Source organism: Leguminivora glycinivorella, chromosome 5, assembly GCF_023078275.1.
Source record: "Leguminivora glycinivorella isolate SPB_JAAS2020 chromosome 5, LegGlyc_1.1, whole genome shotgun sequence".
Classification (NCBI taxonomy): Eukaryota; Metazoa; Arthropoda; class Insecta; order Lepidoptera; family Tortricidae; genus Leguminivora; species Leguminivora glycinivorella.
Genome location: NC_062975.1, coordinates 4327375 through 4347350, shown reverse-complemented (window position 1 = coordinate 4347350; position 19976 = coordinate 4327375). Strand labels below are relative to the sequence as shown.

The window sequence follows — 19976 nt, the reverse complement described above, 5'->3', positions numbered from 1 at the left end:
CAATGCTCACTGACAGATATATGTGATGATTTCTATATCTTGTCACATTAACGTCTTGTTTGAAATGTCATACGAAATTGTCAAACGATTTAAAGCGACAAGGTACAGAAATCATCACTTATTTATGCCGGTGACTGTTCCTATGCATCAGGGGCGTACTGTTACTATGTCATAATTAGCAAACTATAAAAACACTTTAATGTATGGATAAATAAAACCTTGACAAATGTTACATGACAAATTTAATTTTTCTAGCTGCTAGGTACCTACTTACCACAAATGTAGGTACCCACCACGCCTTTGCCTAATTACCAAATATATTTATATATATATTTCTTTAATTTTATTACAGGAAATCGATTTCTGCTGTCATTTAAAACTCGCACGACATACGAGTAAGGTCTGGTAACGAAATATCAAGATCTCACAATCTGTTTAAACTTAATTTGCAATTTAATACATGTTTAAGACCGTTTTGGTGTTGCCAAGTAAGTCCATTTCCGAAATAACGATGTTTATCGAGAAAAGTGACACTGTTGAAACGGAACGTGTTGGTGCCACCCGCGACTAAAAATAATGTCACAATTTGAATAAGTGAAACTTTAAACCGAACGAGAGATAAATATTGCAGTGTAAATGAGGATAAGTAACATATGTTTCGATGCATTACTTTATTTGACGACCGGTCTCGCTTAGCGCGTAGTGACCCTGCCTGCTAAGCTGCGGTCCCGGGTTCATATTTAACCGGTAAGGGTATTTATTTGTGTGATGAACACAGATATTTGTTCCTGAGTGATGGATATTTTCTATGTATTTGTATGTATTTATCTATATAAGTAAGTATATCGTCGCCTGGCACCCATAGTACAAGCTTTGCTTAGTTTGGGGCTAGGTTGATCTGTGTAAGGTGTCTCCCAATATCTATTATTATTGATTTATTTATAGGTATTTACAGCATAATGTGTAAACGACCATACTTTTTGGCTATAAAAAAAAACTTGTGGACTAGTTACCTTTGCCCCCAGTCGAGATTTGCCCCGCTGTACCTTATTGAAATGTTATTTGTAAAAATGAAAAAAAATCAGTACGTTGAAAACGCATGTGTACTGATCAGAATTCGCAGTCTTACGCTCTTATTTATAATAAAAACCTTTTCCTAAAGTTCACAAGCCGTTGTTAATCGTGTGTCCCTTTCTATCACACTAATATGTTGGAACGGGACAAACGATTATTAGCGGCTTATGAACTGTAATAAACATTTATTACTAAGGGGCTGAAAATAAATTCAAAAAAGTAACCACGCTTCATTAAGTATTTAGATGCAGTTAGAAAAATTTCAGACCTCTACCTTCAGCTTGTATCAATGATGTTTGTGGTTATTTTTAACAAAAGACACAACTAGAAAAAAAAACTCAATATATGATCTGATGATTGTGCCCTAGTTGTCGAGATAAAATATTGTATATCATTTTTATTGTATCATAAAAATCTGATTTCTATTCGACTATCCCAAACTATTTTTAATTACCCTTTATTGCCACCGAACAACTCCATTAAGCGGAAAACAATAAAATTTTATACATTATCGTCCCATTTATCCCATACGATACAATTTGAGTCGATACGATATTATTTATTGCAGCAATAACGTCTTCGATTAACATAAATCTAGTTTTAATTATACGGTCCATTTTTATTGCGGCCATTTATTTATGGGAAATTGTAATGACACGTTTGGATTAAAAGATATAAACATGAAGTACGCGGAGGGAGGAATAAAACCTAATCGGCCGAATCTCTACTTGCCGAATGTTCGGCTTTCGGCCGGATATTGTCTACTATTCTGACAATGTCGAATATCTGTTACACCTAAATAAAAAGAAAACATAATTCTTTTGATATTTTTTGATGAAAAAAAGAATAGTTTTCAAGATTTGATTGACGATAATTTCATTCACTAGTTCTGCGCAACAAAAATGAATAAGACCCAATTTAGACGGTACGAGAACTCGCATACGAGTTTTATTACATTGCAGTATTTGATGGCTGTGCAAAATTGTATGTAACCTCAACAGCCCGCAATGTAACTTAAATTACTTAAATCATATGCGAGTTCGTACGCCGTCTAAATCAGGCCTAATATTTGTCTTATATAGTTTGCAGAAATGCAGACTCAGTAAGTATGCGGTTTTCATAGCAAATAAATCATGCCGTATATTTGGTTTTCGGCCGAGAGTTTGGCCGAATATTTGGTATTGGACCAAAACTTCTATTAGTCTCTTTTAACAACATTAACAACTCGTGGTATGTACACATCGTCGCCGTAGAGCGAAAAGTCACCAAATCGTTCATTGGTCATTTTGAGTTATGAGAGTTTAAAGAAAAAATAATTAAAATAATTTTTACTGAAATTATCTTCAGATGAAATTGTGGTTTTATATCTGTTTATTAATTGGAAACTGCTATTCTTTGGGCTCAAAATGGATTTATATTATTCACACTAACGATTTAGGAGCTATAGGCGATAATTAATTTTTGCCCTTAAATATTACACCTTAATTATGACTTAGTGATTTTTTGAACGAAGTTAATGATTATTTGCACACATTTTAGTGTGTTTAGACTTAACTAAGTAGAGTTAGTTGAATTATGACTGCTGTGATAGAGTGAAAATACGTGTTAGTTAAAAACTAGGGCAAACCTTGGCTTATTGGTGGTACGTAGTTATTCGGTGATATCTGGTTATTATCTCGATTTGTGGGCACAGTGAGGAGATAAAACCTATAAAATCATTACGAATTAATTCGGAACATCCGACAGCAGTTGATGGTGGTGATTTTATAGGTTTTATCTCCTCACTGTGCTCACAAATCGAGATAATAACCAGATATCACCGAATAACTACGTATCACCAATAAGCCAAGGTTTGCCCTACTTACTATATATATATTTTTGGATTCTGATTAATATTTTAGGAACAAATTAAATCACGTCATTTCAAATTTTGCAAACACTTTATTAAAATAAAATAAACATCAAATCAAATTAAAATGGCCTCTAATTATATTAAAATCATCATTAGAAAATCCATAAAAATTAACATGGTCTTCCTAAAATAGCTTTTTTTAGGTACGCATCACAGTCACTCTTCGTCCTCGTCGTCTGTTTCTGTGACATCAGGCTCACACAATCTGTCAATAACTGTCTTATTGGTCGGCAGACTTTGGTACCATGAATGAAGCTCTCGAGGAATAACTCCCTTAGTGCATACATTTAAGAGATCTTTTTTTTCGCCTCAGATATAGGCAATGCCTGTGGATATGCCTTTGGAATGGGATAGTCTTTTATCTTATTGATCCAGTCCTCGGCGTCGTCATGGTTGTCTGGTTCATCAGGTACACGCCCCTTGCGCCTCTTTGTGCGTCTCAGCGGCTTTGGCGGGCCATCGTAAATCTGTTGGACATTAAATTCAGAGTAGGGGCCCTCATGGCTGTAGCGAAATTTGACTACACGAGGACGCTGCTTCTCAAATCTGAGACACTTAAATTTAAGCCACGCCAATTTGTTGCCATCAGTGTCGTGTGTCGTATTTCTAACGAAAGCTTCATTCAACGCCCTGACATCGAGCATTTCGTCGTGAAGTAACTCTTTTACGACGTATGGTGGAGCATTCGTACCTTTATCAAAATGACAACACTGACAACCAATAATGAAAGCCGCTAGAAATTTCATGTCGTTCTCACTATGACTAGGTACCTACAGTCACCGGCAGTAGTATCTTCCGACAATAAGGCCGCAAAAATATGTGACGCGCTCTTATTTGTAGGGTTAGAAGAGCGAGTCACATATTTTTGCCGCCTTCATGTAGGAAGATACTATTGCCGGTGACTGTACGAAGTGTGGAAGGAATTGAATTTCGTAACCGTATATTACTTGAATGCGGATTATTATATTTGAGTAAATAATTGAATAAACATGTAATGGTTGTTGTACTTATAGTATGTAAAAAAGCATAATAATTTGCTTCATAACAATTGCGTGTACCGAGATTAAGTATGAAACGTTACGTGCTAAGTTAATTGTGGATTTGGTGAAAAAGAAAGATGATTTGGATAACGAGGTAAGTTTTTTTGGTATCAGTTAGTTATTTAGTTGTATTTTTATCAAACATTATTTATAAAATGAAATAATATTTTATAGGTTCCAGTTTAGAAGTACTTGTATGTGGTAAGCCAAAAGGAACAGGATTATGTGGAACGAAACAAGTAAAATTTTGTTATATCGGTGTGATGACTAAGGCTTGCCGGTGTGTGTGCCTAATAACAATATGCTTTTTTACATACTATACAACAACCATTACATGTTTATTCAATTATTTACTCAAATATAATAATCCGCATTCAAGTAATATACGGTTACGAAATTCAATTCCTTCCACACTTCGTACAGTCACCGGCAATAGTATCTTCCTACATGAAGGCGGCAAAAATATGTGACTCGCTCTTCTAACCCTACAAATAAGAGCGCGTCACATATTTTTGCGGCCTTATTGTCGGAAGATACTACTGCCGGTGACTGTAGGTACCTAGTCATAGTGAGAACGACATGAAATTTCTAGCGGCTTTCATTATTGGTTGTCAGTGTTGTCATTTTGATAAAGGTACGAATGCTCCACCATATGTCGTAAAAGAGTTACTTCACGACGAAATGCTCGATGTCAGGGCGTTGAATGAAGCTTTCGTTAGAAATACGACACACGACACTGATGGCAACAAATTGGCGTGGCTTAAATTTAAGTGTCTCAGATTTGAGAAGCAGCGTCCTCGTGTAGTCAAATTTCGCTACAGCCATGAGGGCCCCTACTCTGAATTTAATGTCCAACAGATTTACGGTGGCCCGCCAAAGCCGCTGAGACGCACAAAGAGGCGCAAGGGGCGTGTACCTGATGAACCAGACAACCATGACGACGCCGAGGACTGGATCAATAAGATAAAAGACTATCCCATTCCAAAGGCATATCCACAGGCATTACCTATATCTGAGGCGAAAAAAAAGATCTCTTAAATTTATGCACTAAGGGAGTTATTCCTCGAGAGCTTCATTCATGGTACCAAAGTCTGCCGACCAATAAGACAGTTATTGACAGATTGTGTGAGCCTGATGTCACAGAAACAGACGACGAGGACGAAGAGTGACTGTGATGCGTACCTAAAAAAGCTATTTTAGGAAGACCATGTTAATTTTTATGGATTTTCTAATGATGATTTTAATATAATTAGAGGCCATTTTAATTTGATTTGATGTTTATTTTATTTTAATAAAGTGTTTGCAAAATTTGAAATGACGTGATTTAATTTGTTCCTAAAATATTAATCAGAATCCAAAAAAATATATATAGTAAGTAGGGCAAACCTTGGCTTATTGGTGATACGTAGTTATTCGGTGATATCTGGTTATTATCTCGATTTGTGAGCACAGTGAGGAGATAGATAAAAATCCTATAAAATCACCACCATCAACTGCTGTCGAATGTTCCGAATTAATTCGTAATGATTTTATAGGTTTTATCTCCTCACTGTGCCCACAAATCGAGATAATAACCAGATATCACCGAATAACTACGTATCACCAATAAGCCAAGGTTTGCCCTAGTTTGCTCATGCGCAACGACTGGCCGGAGGACGCGGCGGGGGGAGTCGCGTCGGTGCGGTATCGGTGCGGGGGCCCGCGGCACTGGCCGAAAAGTCACTAACTTGCGAGCGAAATTCAATCAAATCACGTCGGAGTACAGTACAGTCTTTATTCTAAAATTAATTAAATATGATTAGTTATTGTATTCTACATTTTTTTGTAGGGTTAAACTCATTAAAACTGTTTAATTAATTATCGTTTTGGTTAAATGATGTACATTGCCTTACAACTATAAATAAAAAATAACTAAACAGAGTTAGTTAATTTTCGCTTTCACACTTTTGACATACCAGGTATTCTAAAAGTAACTAAGTATATTAAGTGACTTTTTGAATGAGGTTCTTCGTGGTTAAATCGTTTAGTAATTGTTTGGGAAAAATAACTAAAATGACTTAGGTACGCTCATAAATAAGTTCAAAGAAGTATAAAAAAGTATAAAAGAATTAGGTATTTTTCGACTAAAATATTGAATCCGAGGTGGGTTTTTAGTTAGTTCTTTAACTTTGTAAAATTAGAACTATGATCTCTATGGCTACCGCAATAAGACTCAAATTTGGAGAAAAAAAATGCGATTTTGATGACATATACAAGTAAATTTTGGCCATTTTGTGATTTGGTGACTTTTCGCTCTACGGCGACGACATACTTGTTGGACAAGTAGGCTTAGTTGTAACAGTTTATTTATCTGTCAAACAAGTGTCGATACAATCCTACTTAGCGTCATTTAGTATGTTAATACCTAAGTAGATATTTCATAGTCATTAAATTATAACTTAGATACTTGTTAGAGTAGGACTTTGCGATCTGGTAGACTAGTAAACATTATTGTTTGTTATGTATATAATTATGTAATTTTATGTATGCATATGGTTGACTACTTAGTACCTACCTATAGTACCTACAGCTTTGCTTAGTTTGTCGATTTATGTAAGATATTCCCTCATAATTAAATAAGTATTATATTTATTTAGGTACTTGCCGTGTGGTGAGGGGTTAAGAATTTTCCCACCCCCTTTCTTATCGTCGGTGTCGTAGAAGTCGACTGTCGATGTGGGTTAAACTGTGGCGTAGGCGAGAGGCAGGAAACCTGTAACTGCAATGTCACAATTTCGTTTCCTTTCATCCCATTAATTGCCAAGAGTGGCACTGAAACTTGAGTAGTTTGATGTGCTCTGCCTACCCTTTTATGGGATACAGGCGTGATTGTATGTATGTATATTTATTTATTTTATTGAAGTGATGACTTCCTGTCTCGGAGGTCGAGATCCTTTTTGGGTCACAGAGCCAATGAAGTGAATAAGTATTCAATAATATAGAATAATAGAGTCTGGCTAGCCAAATATTGTTGACAGATATTTCCTTGTGGTATCACCAATTGTCTATGGTTTAAAAAAAGGCTAAAAGTCTGCTGTCAATTTATGTCACTTATTCAAATTGTTCGCGGGTTATTAAGGGTAAATCAGGGGTAAATCTTAAATATTATAACAATGACGATACCAAGCGAGGTCCGCAATTTGCTGTTTAAGCTAATAAATAATTACAACCAAGAGCGAAGTCGACGTGAAGCGGCATATAATGAAAAACTGCAATGTTTACAAGTCGTAAACAATATAGTAGGTTGGTGCTCTATTATTATTTTGATACTTTAAGTACTAGTTCTAACATTTGCCTATAACTTTGATTAAGTATGTGAATATAATAAAACTTAAATTTCATAAACAGGAAAAGAATGTAAAGACAAGGAGAAACTCGAAGCTCTGGAAAGCATTAATAAAATAAAAATATTGGAACGTAACGACTTACGAAAAACCAATATTTAGAAGAAATCAGTGAAGTGACTGGTCAGTAGTAATTTGATATAAAAATATAAAAAATAAAATAAATAATATAATTTAGCCTATATACGTTCCACTGCTGGGCACAGGCCTCCTCTCATGTCTGAGACGGTTCGGGCTATATAGTCTCCACGCTAGCCCAATGCGGGTTGGAGACTTCACATAAATCTTTGAATTTCACGATGTTTTCCTTCACCGTAAAGCTAGTGGTACATATTAAATGATATTTCGTACGTAAGTTCCCAAAAACTCATTGGTACGAGCCAGGATTTGAACCCGCGACCTCCGGATTGAAAGTCGGGCGTCATATCCACTCGGCCACCACTGCTTATATGGCAATAAAAATATAAAATATATATAAAAATATCTTGGTGAAACATGTCTATACATGAGCGGCAAAAATGTCGATAGTGCATTCCCCATTACTGCTTGCAATACACGTTAATTATTAATATTTAAATGCCAATAACCATCGTAAAACTTTTAGGTTAATACGTCAAATGCTAACAGATTTTGTCAAATTTCTGTACATATATTAGCAATTTCTATTGATTTTCAATATAAGTGTGCACAGAAAACAAAAATATTTTCTAGTATCAAAACTATATCTCCTACTATACCAAGTGTGACCAGCCCAAGATTTTTTGAATTTCCCGCCAAAAGTTGGGGCAATATTTCATTAGCCACACTCTATGTGACGATATCTGAGTAAAGGGACCTTATTGTCGATGGCGGTTACGGTGTTATGAGCGACGTTCGTATATAAATACGACTCCGCGGAACGAAAGCGACAAGAAGGTTCCTTTAAATTACCTAGACAACGTCTCATTTAAGGTAGAGAATGTCTTAAGGCGTTAAGTCGTCATTTTTACTTTTTTATTGTTAATTTGTATAATAAGGTTTAAATAGATAAACAAATAATATAATAATGTTATATAGGTAGGGTAAACTCGCCTCATTCGGTGACACGCCTAATTCGGTGAAACAACCAAAAATCGTCTTTCGGAATAGTGTTTCAAAGCTTGTATCACCGGTGTCACCGAATGAGGCGAGTTTACCCTACCCATATCTAAGACCAACTCCTCCAGCCATAACTATCTAGCTTTTAGGTATATGAACTCGGAAATTGCCCGGCGACTCGATATCGCTATCTGTTAAACGGATCGGTGAGTCAGCGAGCCGTACCTTAAGACGGACTTACCTGCTAATAAGGACATCGACTTTCTTATTAAAAGTATTTCACGTTCTGAGAACATTAGTGAATCATATTTAAATTTTAATATTATGTAAGGTAGCGCTGGTGGCCTAGCGGTAAGAGCGTGCGACTTTCGATCCAGAGGTCGCGGGTTCGAACCCCAGCTCGTACCAATAAGTTTTTCGGAACTTATGTGCGAAATGTCATTTGATATTTGCCAGTCGCTTTTCGGTGAAGGAAAACATCGTGAGGAAACCGGACTAATCCAATAAGGCCTAGTTACCCTTCGGGTTAGAAGGTCAGGTGGAAGTCGCATTCGTAAAACTAGTGCCAATGCAAATCTTGGGATTCGTTGTCAAAGCGGACCTCAGGCTTCCATGAGCCGTGGCAAATGCTGGGATAACGCAAGGAGGATGATTATGTAAGGCAGTAGCTTTCGTAAAACTAGTGCCTACGCCAAATCTAGGGATTTAGTTGTCAAACGGACATCAGGCTTCTATCATCATCATCATATCAGCTCTTTATCGCCTTTATCGCCTATTATTGAGCATAGTCCTCTCTTCTAGTACGCCACTTTTCCCAGTCCTGAGCAAGTCTCGGAATAACACAGTCCGTTGCTTCTGGAAAGTTATGTATGAAAATGTTGGCATAATTAATGGAAGATTTTTTTTGATTGGGATATGTACATTACAGGCCGAAGTTATTTTTCATCAACCCTCCCCATCCCTCCCCCCTCTGCGTCACCCCTCTTCCCCCCTTAAATAGCCGAAAATGCGGTTTTTCGCGATTTCTGACAAAACCGTTGTAGATACAGAAAAAGCGTGTAGGAAAAAAGTAATCCTTGATAAATTTACTACAAATCGTTCATTGACACTTTGGTTCTAGCACTTATAGGTTTCGCGTGATCCATCACGAAAGTTGGTCCTTTACTGCAATTTTCTTTAGTGAATGTTAAGTTTTCTCCCAAATTGCTTACGAAATCTGTTTGATATTACTAAAATATTATAAACTGAAAATGAATTTCAGGGGGAAAAATCACTACCATGGGTGGGACTTGAACTCACGGCTACTGGATTGATACTCCAGGGCTCTACCAACAGCTACCAAAAGCTCATCCCCAGTCATAGATACACTATATAGATCAATGGTACTCCTAGCGACTACTACCGTGAAAATATTACGTCTTAAATAGTTACTGGAATTCCAAGACATATTGGAAATTCCACCCATGGTAGTGATTTTTCCCCCTTAATTTTATTTTATCTTATCTTATCTTAAATCTGCGGGGGCCCTTACGGATACACTTCGACCCATCGGGATCTTTTGTGCAATTACCCCCTACGATCCTAAGATCCTTCAGCTATTCAGGAGCTTCTCGACCATCTCCACGTATCGGATGATGAGGCTCATGGGTAGCTCTCTGAAGTCCTTCGGTGCCAGGTAGCCTGCTCCAAAGTTCTTCATTCTTTGTCTGGCGAGGGCGTGACATTCACACATTAAATGTCTGACGGTCTCTTCCTCTTCGCCACACATGCGACAATCAGTGTTGTCGGCGTGTCCCATCTTGGCCAAAATTCCTTTGACCCCGTAATGGCCTGTGAACACCCCCGTTATAATTTGGAGTTGTCTTTTGCCTAGCTTCCCTAGCTTTTTGCTCCATCCAGAGTCTACCCTCTGCATAAAGAGCTTTGAATGCTTCAGACCAACCAGGGCATCCCACTCTTTTTGGTGACTAGCCTTTGTTTGGTCTTTCATAGCCATTCTGATGGTTCCTTGTGAAAGGCCCACATAAGGTTCCGGACCTATGAAGTTGTCTTCAGATCCGGCCTTGGCAAGTTCATCAGCGTTTTCATTGCCAATGAAGCCTTCGTGCCCCGGTATCCATACCAGTTGCACCTTGTTTTGCCTTCCAAGCTTGTTAAGAGCTTGGATGCCGTTTAATACCAGTCTAGAGGTAACTCTGGGCGATGTGAAGGCTTTGAGTGCCGCTTGACTGTCGCTGAGTATATAGATAGTCTTACCTTGGATTTGTCTAACTATATTCTCATGTACACAGGCAATTATTGCATATGTCTCGGCTTGGAAGACCGTGGCATAATTGCCCATGCTGATACTACCACTGTAGTCATTTGCATAAATGCCTGCGCCCGTACCAGATGCCATCTTGGACCCGTCTGTATACCAGATGATGGTGTTGTCATCAGGGGTGGGTGTCTCCAGACCCTCCTTCCATTCGGCTCTAGTATGGACTTTGGTTTTGAAGTTTTTGTGGAAGATGAATTTCGGTTGCATTTTGTCGCAGCCCATACTCATCAGCCTTCCCATAGAATTGTTGTATTCCATGCTTGTGTGTTTAGTCTTCGGCATGCTATCGCTCCAGAGGCCTGTTAAAGCCAGCCGGTGTAGCGATTTCAGTGCCTCAGACTGTATCACTAGATGTAGCGGCGGGAGATCCAATAGTACCTCCAATGCTGCTGTTGGCGTCGTTCTGAACGCACCCGTTATAGCCATGCATGCTGTCCTTTGTACCTTCATGAGGACATCCTTGCATGTGCTCAGTAATGTCCTTGGCCACCAGGCCAGGCTTCCGTACAGGATTATAGGTCTCACCATCATGGTGTAGATCCACCTTAGTACCTTTGGGTTTAAACCCCATGTTTTGCCGTAAGCTGACCTACACATTCCAAACACTCTAAGTGCCTTGGCTGTGGTCAGTTCGACGTGTCTTTTCCAGTTCAGTTCTTTGTCTAGTGTTACCCCTAGATATTTCACTTCATTGGAAAGTTCAAGTACCCTTCCATAGAGCCTTAGTTGCTCCATGCCAGTAAGGGCCCTTTTCCTGGTAAACGGTACTACCACTGTTTTGCCTGGATTGATGGAGAGTTGTTGGTGGTTACACCACCTCTCCACTTGCCTCAGTGCTGTATTCATGATTTCTGACACCGTTCTCGGGAATTTCCCGTTTATGAGTATCACTAAATCATCTGCATAACCCACTGTATATACTGGGCCCCTATTTAGTTCTTCCAAAAGTGAGTTCACTACCAGGCTCCATAGAGTCGGAGAGAGAACCCCACCTTGTGGACAACCTTTTGTTGCTGTGGCTAGTAATTCTTCCCCCATGAGGGAGGACTTAATTAGCCGGCTGTTCAACATATTACCTATCCAGCGGCAGATGGTAGGTTCTATGCCATGTTTGAGTGCAGCATTATTGATTGCACCATATGTGGTGCGATCAAAGGCACCTTCGACATCCAGAAATGCAGCAAGACATAGTTCTTTGTTTTCTATGGCCTGCTCCGCTCTAGTTGTCACCAGGTGTAGTGCTGTCTCCGTGGACTTGCCCGGCTGGTATGCACATTGCAAGCGGTGTAGTGGATGTCTCTTGAGCGGACCATCCCTGATGTGTCTGTCCACCAGTTTCTCCAAAGTTTTAAGGAGAAATGATGATAGACTTATGGGCCTATATGATTTGGCTTCTGTGTAATCCTCTTTGCCTGGTTTGGGCAAGTATGTTACCTTTACTAACCTCCATGCACGTGGTACATGTCCGAAGGCAATACACGCTTTGTACAGTCTACTCAAGTGGGGTATAAGTACGTTAGCGCCTTCTCGTAGTAGTATGGGGTAGATTCCATCTGGCCCCGGGGCTTTATATGGCTGAAATGTCGATAATGCCCATTGTATTTTGTTGTGGTCTACTACCTTTTTCGACGTGTCCCAATTATGCCTGGTCGTGCGAGTGCACTGTTCCGTAACACTAATTGGTTCATCGTCTGGTACACTCTGATTTATTATCGAGCCTGGAAAATGTGTGGCACACATCACCTTGAGGGTCTCTAGCCCCGTTTCAGTCATTCCACCATCACTCCTTCTAATAGAGGTGAGTGGGACTGACTTCGTTGTGGCTAGTGCCTTCGTGAGTCTCATGCCTTCCGGAATGGAACCGATTTGATCGCAGTGGTTTTTCCACGCTTTCCTTTTCGCTTTCCTCACTGCCTTGCTATACTCTGTGAGTTTTCGCGCGTAGAGCTCAAAATCATTACTTCTTTTGGCATCGTTGAAGACAGCCCTAGTTTCTTTCCTGAGTTTTGCTATCTCCGGATTCCACCAGGGTACCTTCTTCGCCAGGATTTTCTTTTCCGGGCAGTTATTTGTCCAAGCCGTATGGACGGCTTGCCCTATTTTGTCAGCTTCAAGTTCTATGTCAATAATAGAGTTTAGCTTACCATTGGGGTTTCCCAGGTCCGCCTTAAGGTCATCCTTGAACGATAACCAGTTGGTATTCCTGGGATTCCGTTTTAGTATAACTTCTACTTTGATTTTAGTGGTATACCTAAAGCATATATATCTATGGTCCGATAAAGAAATCTCCCCAGAGACATGCCATGAACTAACTTTATTACTTGCGTTGTTGGACGCTAGCGTTATATCAATGACCTCACCTCGCCTAGCATTGACGAATGTCGGCTCATTGCCTTTATTTAAGAGTTGTAGTGAAGAGCTTACCAGGAATTCCAGTACCTTCTCTCCTCTTCTGTTGACATCCGAGCTTCCCCAGATGACGTGGTGTGCGTTCGCATCGCAGCCGATGATCAGGTCAGTGTTCGCCCGGCTGCCGTAGTCAGCAAGATCCCGCAGTTGTGTGGTGATGGGATCCGCCGCCTCGTAGGGAAGGTAGGCTGATGAGATGACTAGTGCCTTACCCCCCTTTATTCAGGATCTTGACCGTGGTCAGATCCCTGGAACAGAAAGCATTTAGAAGCATAGCATCAATGCCGGTTTTAACATAAATACATGTCCTCATATTACTCTCGGGGCAGATATACAGTATCGTCCCGCCAGTACCATTTAAGCCTCTTATCTCTCCCTTGTAAATATATGGTTCTTGAATAAGAGCAATGTCGAACTTGTCGCTTTTTAGCTGCCTAGCCAGAAGGGCAGTGGCGGCCTTATTGTGTTGTAAGTTTATTTGTACACACCTTAGCCCCTCCATTACGGCGGTTAGTGTTTGGCGGTGCTGAGATCAGCGGCCGCCTCCTGGACCGTGTTGTCGCAGGACATGGGCGAAGTGGTGCCCTCCAGGTAGAGTTCCTCCAGACCGCGCAGGTCCTCCGAGCCCGCCACCGATAGGATCGGTGACGACTCTCGGGTCCAGCGCAGCCCGGCGAAACTCTCCCCGACTAGCACCACTTCCCCCGCCTCTGACCGGTCCCGAGCCACCTCCGCAGGAGCGCCAGGCGGCGCGTCCCGCTCCGGGGCCTCCCCCGTCGCCGCCCCCGCGGCGCCCGCAGCCTCATTGGCCACCGAGTCCCCCTCCCCCCCGTCCGCGCCGGGCTCCACCCCAGCCTCTTCATGCTCACGCTCCTTCCCCGTCTCCAGGAGCTTGAAGTGGCTGGTGTCGAGCCCCGAGTGAAGAACGTAGCCGGCCTCCCTGATGACGTCAGCTGACACCTGGTCCATCAGAACGATGCGCCTGGTGTTCAGCTCCGACATCACGGTGTCGACCACCTTCCACTCGTCGGTGCGGAGTTTAGGGTTGCGCCTCTGCATCACCCGCAGAGCCAGCGACACGTCCTGGCTGCCATCGATCGCCGTACGCCAGGCCATCTTGACCGGCTTCGGCAGATCTTTAGCAGCCACGACTTTCAGGCGCCGCCCGCCGATCTCTCCTCTTCCGATCACCGAGCGGAGCCATCCCACTGCGTCGCTTCCTCCGCAGGTGATGTGAAGCGCACCCCCCGTGACAGCACCTAGTGTGATGTCGGGCATAGGATCGGCCGCCTCGTCCAAAGCTACGAGCAGGACGCTCACTATGGCCGACCTATGCTCCAACATCACCTTTTCCCCAGGAAAGGCCACTGGGACGATAGCCATCTTCTCGCTCGCCGCTACCTCAGCAAACGTCCCCCCCACCCTCGTTCGCTTGTGGTCGCCAGCGAGCAGAGAAGAGTCGCCACTGGCCCCCAGTGACCTCTTGTTAGGCTGCCTCCCCGCCCCACTAGTGGAGGGTCCGGCCCCCACTTGCGCGTCCCTATTCTCCCGCGCCTTCGCACGCCTCTTCTGCCTCCTGGTTGGGGCTACTCCTCCACCCGACTGCGCATCCGCACCCTGGGGTGCAGTAGCGTCGTCTATGGCGCCCGGAGCCGCCCCACCAGAATTTGGAAGCGGTGCGTCCCTCCCGCAGTTGGCCGTTGCTCCGCGGCCAATCCCCCCAGCACTAATTTTATTTTAGTCATGTGTTACAATATTTTAGTTATATCAAACAAATTTCGACGATTTCGTATGCATTTTGGGCAAAAACTTAACATTCACTAAAGAAGATTGCAGCAAAGGACCAACTTTCGTGGCGGATCACGCGTAAACTATAAGTGCTAGAACCAAAGTGTTAATGAATGATTTGTAGTAAATTTATTAAGGATTACTTCGTTCCTACGCGCTTTTTCTGTATCTTCAATAGTTTTGTCAGAAATCGAGAAAAACCGCATTTTCGGCACTTTAAGGGAAGGTAGAGGGGTGACGCAGAGGAGGGAGGAGTGGGGAGGGTTGATGAAAAACACAGACCAACCCCTATAGACATCTATTACAAGACGACTCGCGGTCGCCAGCCTTCCTAGTATTTGCACTGATATAAGCGCGGGCGCTCGCCGTGCCCGATCAGTATCAACCAAGTAACAGACCCGAAAGCAGCGCGTGTTTTTCGCACAAAAAAATTGGAAAAGGGTATTTTGATGCCTTAAAGATGTCCACCTGTAGTGTGAAATGGTGTGGAAAGGTAACAAGAAGCTCAAATTTAAAAACAGACGGCATTACATTCCACAAATAAGTCATATTTATAATTTATTCAGAGCCGGCATAGGTCAACTTACATTGGCCACTTACGCGTCAGTAGAGGGACAGTCATACTTCTGTCCCTTTTCATCTGGCGCGACTGCCCGCCGTCCTTGAAACGGCCAATCACAGCGCGCTTAACACATTCCCCGCCCGCTCCTCGCACCCCAAACACTGGTGACTCGTATCGCGAACCAAATATACAAGACTGCCACTCTATAGGAGGTTCTCTGTGATGAAAAATAACTTCGGTCTATAACGTACATATTTCAATTTAAAAAACCTTCCATTAATTATGCCGTAATTTTAGCTAATTTCCCCCTGCTAACAAGGAACATGATGATTATGTAAGGCCCACTTGCACCAATCACTTAACTCAGGGTTAGTGGGCTGTCATCTGTCAAACTCCATATAAAATGGTGGGTTAACCATCCATTTTCGTTGGTGCAAGTTAGGGCTTGCATTCCGGAATTCCGGAATCTCGAAATTCCGGAATTTCGGACAATTTTTCCGATATTACAGTTCCGGAATTGAAACACATAATCTCGAAAAGTCCGGAATTGAGAAAATATATATTTTTGGACGAAAACGTGTACCTAATATCAGCCTGTTTATTTTACAAAACTAACCACCGCGTCTATAAAAAATATGTAAATTCATTAAGTTAGATACTCCTCGGATTCAGGTAGTGCCTATTTTATGACCAAAGGGTTGCATCCAGGGCTAGTTAGAGCGAGATAGTGTAGTTTTAACCCGCTAATATTATACCATTGTCACTTTCTGGTTTTGCTCTCAATTGTTTTAGCTAATAAGTGAAATATATAATCATTTTAAAGTAAATATTTGTTGTAGAAAGTTTTGTTTTGTGATAATTTAAAATTACTAGCCGGGAGTTGAGTGTTATGCTCGAATACTGAAGGACAATTAAACATAAATAAATAACATTAGGTACATTATTAATAGTGTTATTTTATTGGCGTTATCTATGCTCAATTTATTAGATCGAACTTAAATTTCAGTAATAATCTAAATTAATCGGTATTAAAGCGGCATAAACTCAAAATTTTACTTTTTTTCTCATAGCACCGAATATTTTAGGCATAAAGTCTTAAGTTTAGAAGCAAATCGTAGTATTTGGTATTACATTCATTCACAAGCATAACGTCGTAGTTACTTTATACACTTTTCACAAAGACGTGTGCATATTTTACTAAACTCTATCTAAGTCACCACCACCACTTACCACAAAATCAAAAGATTTGAGAAGCAAATGTATGGAAAATGATGTATATAAAAGAATGATTTATTTTTTTACAAAAAAGTACATGTAGGTACTTTTTTTTTGGTACCTAGGAATAAATCATAAAATCTATCTTTTTGGGCTAGCTTGAATATCTTTTGTCCCTACTCGAGTCTGATAAAGGTAATTCAATATTTCTTTTATTACAGTTATGTGAACAAGACGTTATGCGATTCTTGTAAATTATTACTTTTATATTATTTCGATGCTCAATGGATAAAAAAATAACTTTAACGTTGACCACTATCAGAAAACTGGCACTAAAACCTCGTTTGTATCGTTAACTGTAGTTCGAAATACCTTGCAAGACCGATTTTGACGCAAAATGGGCTTGTAAAATTACTAAAATGAAAATTTCACTGTTATATGCCTTTCAGGTACGGAGTTATTGTCTTAAACGTCGATTTATAACAAATTTCAGTTTAAAATTGTATTATTTCATCAAAAATCCACCAGAAAACCAAACCAAAAAAAATTGTTCAATTCCGGAACTAGTTCCGGAATTCCGGAATTGAAGTCCAATCTCGAAAACCAGTTCCGGAATTGAAAACCGTCCGATATTGCAAGCCCTAGTGCAAGTGGCCCTAAGGGTGTTAAAGGTGAAGACATAGACTTTTTTAATGTTTGCATGTTAATATATAGAAATTTAATGTAATTGGTATGTGTATACCCAATTTCAAAATTGTACTTTGTATGCCTATCGGCGAAGCATAGCGCTCTGACTGAATTTTGTACCAACATTGTTACCTATGTTTACAAACAAATAAATCGTTTAAATCGTTTAAATCATAATGAGGTATCTCTTACTTATACAGGTATGTCAGACTACAATTTAAGGAGGTAATTCAGGTATTTCGAGAGATATTTACCAATATAACAGACGTGATAACGGACATAGGTGCACCCCGTGAGGAATCCTAGTGAGATATTTCCATATAAAAATAAACAAAAGAGGTAAAAAATACCTTAATATCAATTACAAATATTATCAAAGACATGAAACTATATATATTATTATACTTTCAATATTAATGTTTTTACACCAAAGCGCACTTAATGTAAACAGATAAAAATCCTAGATAAACTAGCAATGTCGACAACATTATAGAAACCTGATAATACTTTATAAAAAGCCCAAATCCTCTTAACAAATGCCTTACCACTATTAAAAGGGTATCCAAAAGCTACTAATTTCTCAGAGTCAAATTACTCTAATCTATACAACCAATCGTTCCCAGGACATATCTCAGTGTCGGTCCACGAGATGGCGCCACAAATCAAGGACCCTCGTCATAATAAAACCAAAATTATCGGGGCAGTCCTTTTAAAATAAACTTGATCTGGGTAGGCTGCCATACAAAAGGTGTTTGCTTGTAAAGGGCACTAAATAAATAAAAAATAAAATTTTATAAAAATAATTTAAAATAAAGCTGCAGCTGTACGATTAATCAAACAACACACAATACAATATTGATACAATATGGAAATTTATTTCTGAATTAAATGATATTTAATTTAATTTAATCGTAAAATATTATTAACAAGAACTACAATGCCCCCTAGACTAGAATAAAGATATAAAGTTAAAAGAGTATTAATATTGTAAGAGCTTCAAGAGTGCATGGCGAATTTATCAATTAATTCGTTCATTATTTCTCCATGCAATTTTGCAGCTCACTGTACCTGTGCTCACCGTTTAGGGATTTTCATTATTATGTCACAGAGGCTGTGGAACCAATCCACAAATTTACTTACCTCGGGAGCGTCGTGTCGGAAACTGGAGGGACCGAAAAGGACATCGCTTTGAGAATAGACAAAGCCAGAGCAACCTTCACACGGCTCCGCTCAGTTGACACGGAGAGTAAATTTCAAAACATTCCGGTCAAACGTAAAAACCGTATTGCTTTATGGGTGCGAGACGTGGAAAGTGACAAAGAACATCTCGCGCCAGCTGTAAGGCTACATCAACCGATGCCTTCGTCGTATCCTCGGTATATACAGTATAAAATATTGATTGACTATGAAGCCAAGTACAGTGAGTCCAGTAAGTACCTCCTCAGTACCAAAAAAAAATACTTATATCATTTTTTTATTATTTTTTAACATATGTAAAATAATAATACTTTTACATTTATTACAACCACATGACAAACGTGAACGTAGTAAATATGAGTAGGTATATTATTTTCTCGTAATATAAAAATAGTTTGTGTGATACAGCGGTATTACTTCGGCTGATTCCTTTGTGTACCATTTTCATGTAATTTAACAGATTTCATATATTTTATGTTGATGGGTTTATGCATAATGAAGAAATTAGTAAAAGGTTTGAGCAATAATAAATACCTCAAAGGGGTGACAACAGATAAAGGTAAAATAATAAAGAAACACTCGTCAACCCACTCAATTTTATTCAATGACGTCGACTTCATCTTGAAGACGCCTTAGGTTTTTACTTCAAATATTTATAAGTAAATAATATTGGTATAAAAGCAGGTGAGTGACGTACAAGTAAAAGAAATAAGGTAAACTAGCAAAAACTTAATTTATACCTTGAATAGTTATAATTATTTTTGTGCGAAGATACTCGTATAACACATTAATTTATTAACCATTTACCATTAACCAATAATACTAGTTTACTGCAACGTTGTAAGTAGAATTAAATACATGCAATTTCAATTCAACGATTTGCATATCAAATGCAGAAAAAAAACACAAAAAAGAACTAAAAACTATGTCTATGTATTAAAAATTATAATACATAGACATAGGAGGTATCGATGCATAGTTGCTCATTACGTTTTTTTTTAATTTGCCGACTTTTTCTAGTGATGGCAAGTATGGCAACTTTCTTGTCTTGACTGACATTGGTAATGGCACATCTCGGAAACTGGCGATCAAATATATGAAAGAAGCGCGTTCCTGGCACACATTCTAAGCTCGTGTAGATAAACGCGTACCATGCTTGTATGAGTGAGATATGACAGGTTGACTGTTCGCGGTTTTGACATGCGGTAACTGTGAGGTAGCCGAAAGGGGGTGGGCGGCGCTTTCAGCGGGGAGCGGGAGTGGCCATACTGTACAATAGTACTCTTTATTATACTGTGGTAATGGGTAATGG

At 39.9% G+C, this 19976-nt stretch overlaps 1 protein-coding gene across 1 annotated transcript; it reads right to left on the bottom strand.

Annotated features, from left to right (window-relative positions):
• Positions 1 to 13426: 13426 nt before the first annotated feature.
• On the bottom strand, positions 13427 to 18651 carry LOC125226438. The gene is made up of 3 exons (XM_048130421.1): positions 18608 to 18651; positions 13704 to 14941; positions 13427 to 13463 (listed from the first exon to the last, which is right to left on the bottom strand). Exons 1-2 carry the CDS (start codon positions 18649 to 18651, stop codon positions 13726 to 13728), a joined length of 1260 nt encoding a protein of 419 aa, XP_047986378.1. The 3' UTR covers positions 13427 to 13463; positions 13704 to 13725.
• Positions 18652 to 19976: the final 1325 nt, after the last annotated feature.

What these genes read in the sequence shown, in the direction of transcription:
- LOC125226438 (XM_048130421.1), bottom strand. Translation starts at nt 18,651, where the DNA reads ATGTCCTTTTCGGTCCCTCCAGTTTCCGACACGACGCTCCCGAG. An exon ending in TCCGACACGACGCTCCCGAG is followed by an intron (nt 14,942 to 18,607) that starts GTAAGTAAATTT and finishes AAATAAAATTAG; the next exon opens with TGCTGGGGGGATTGGCCGCG.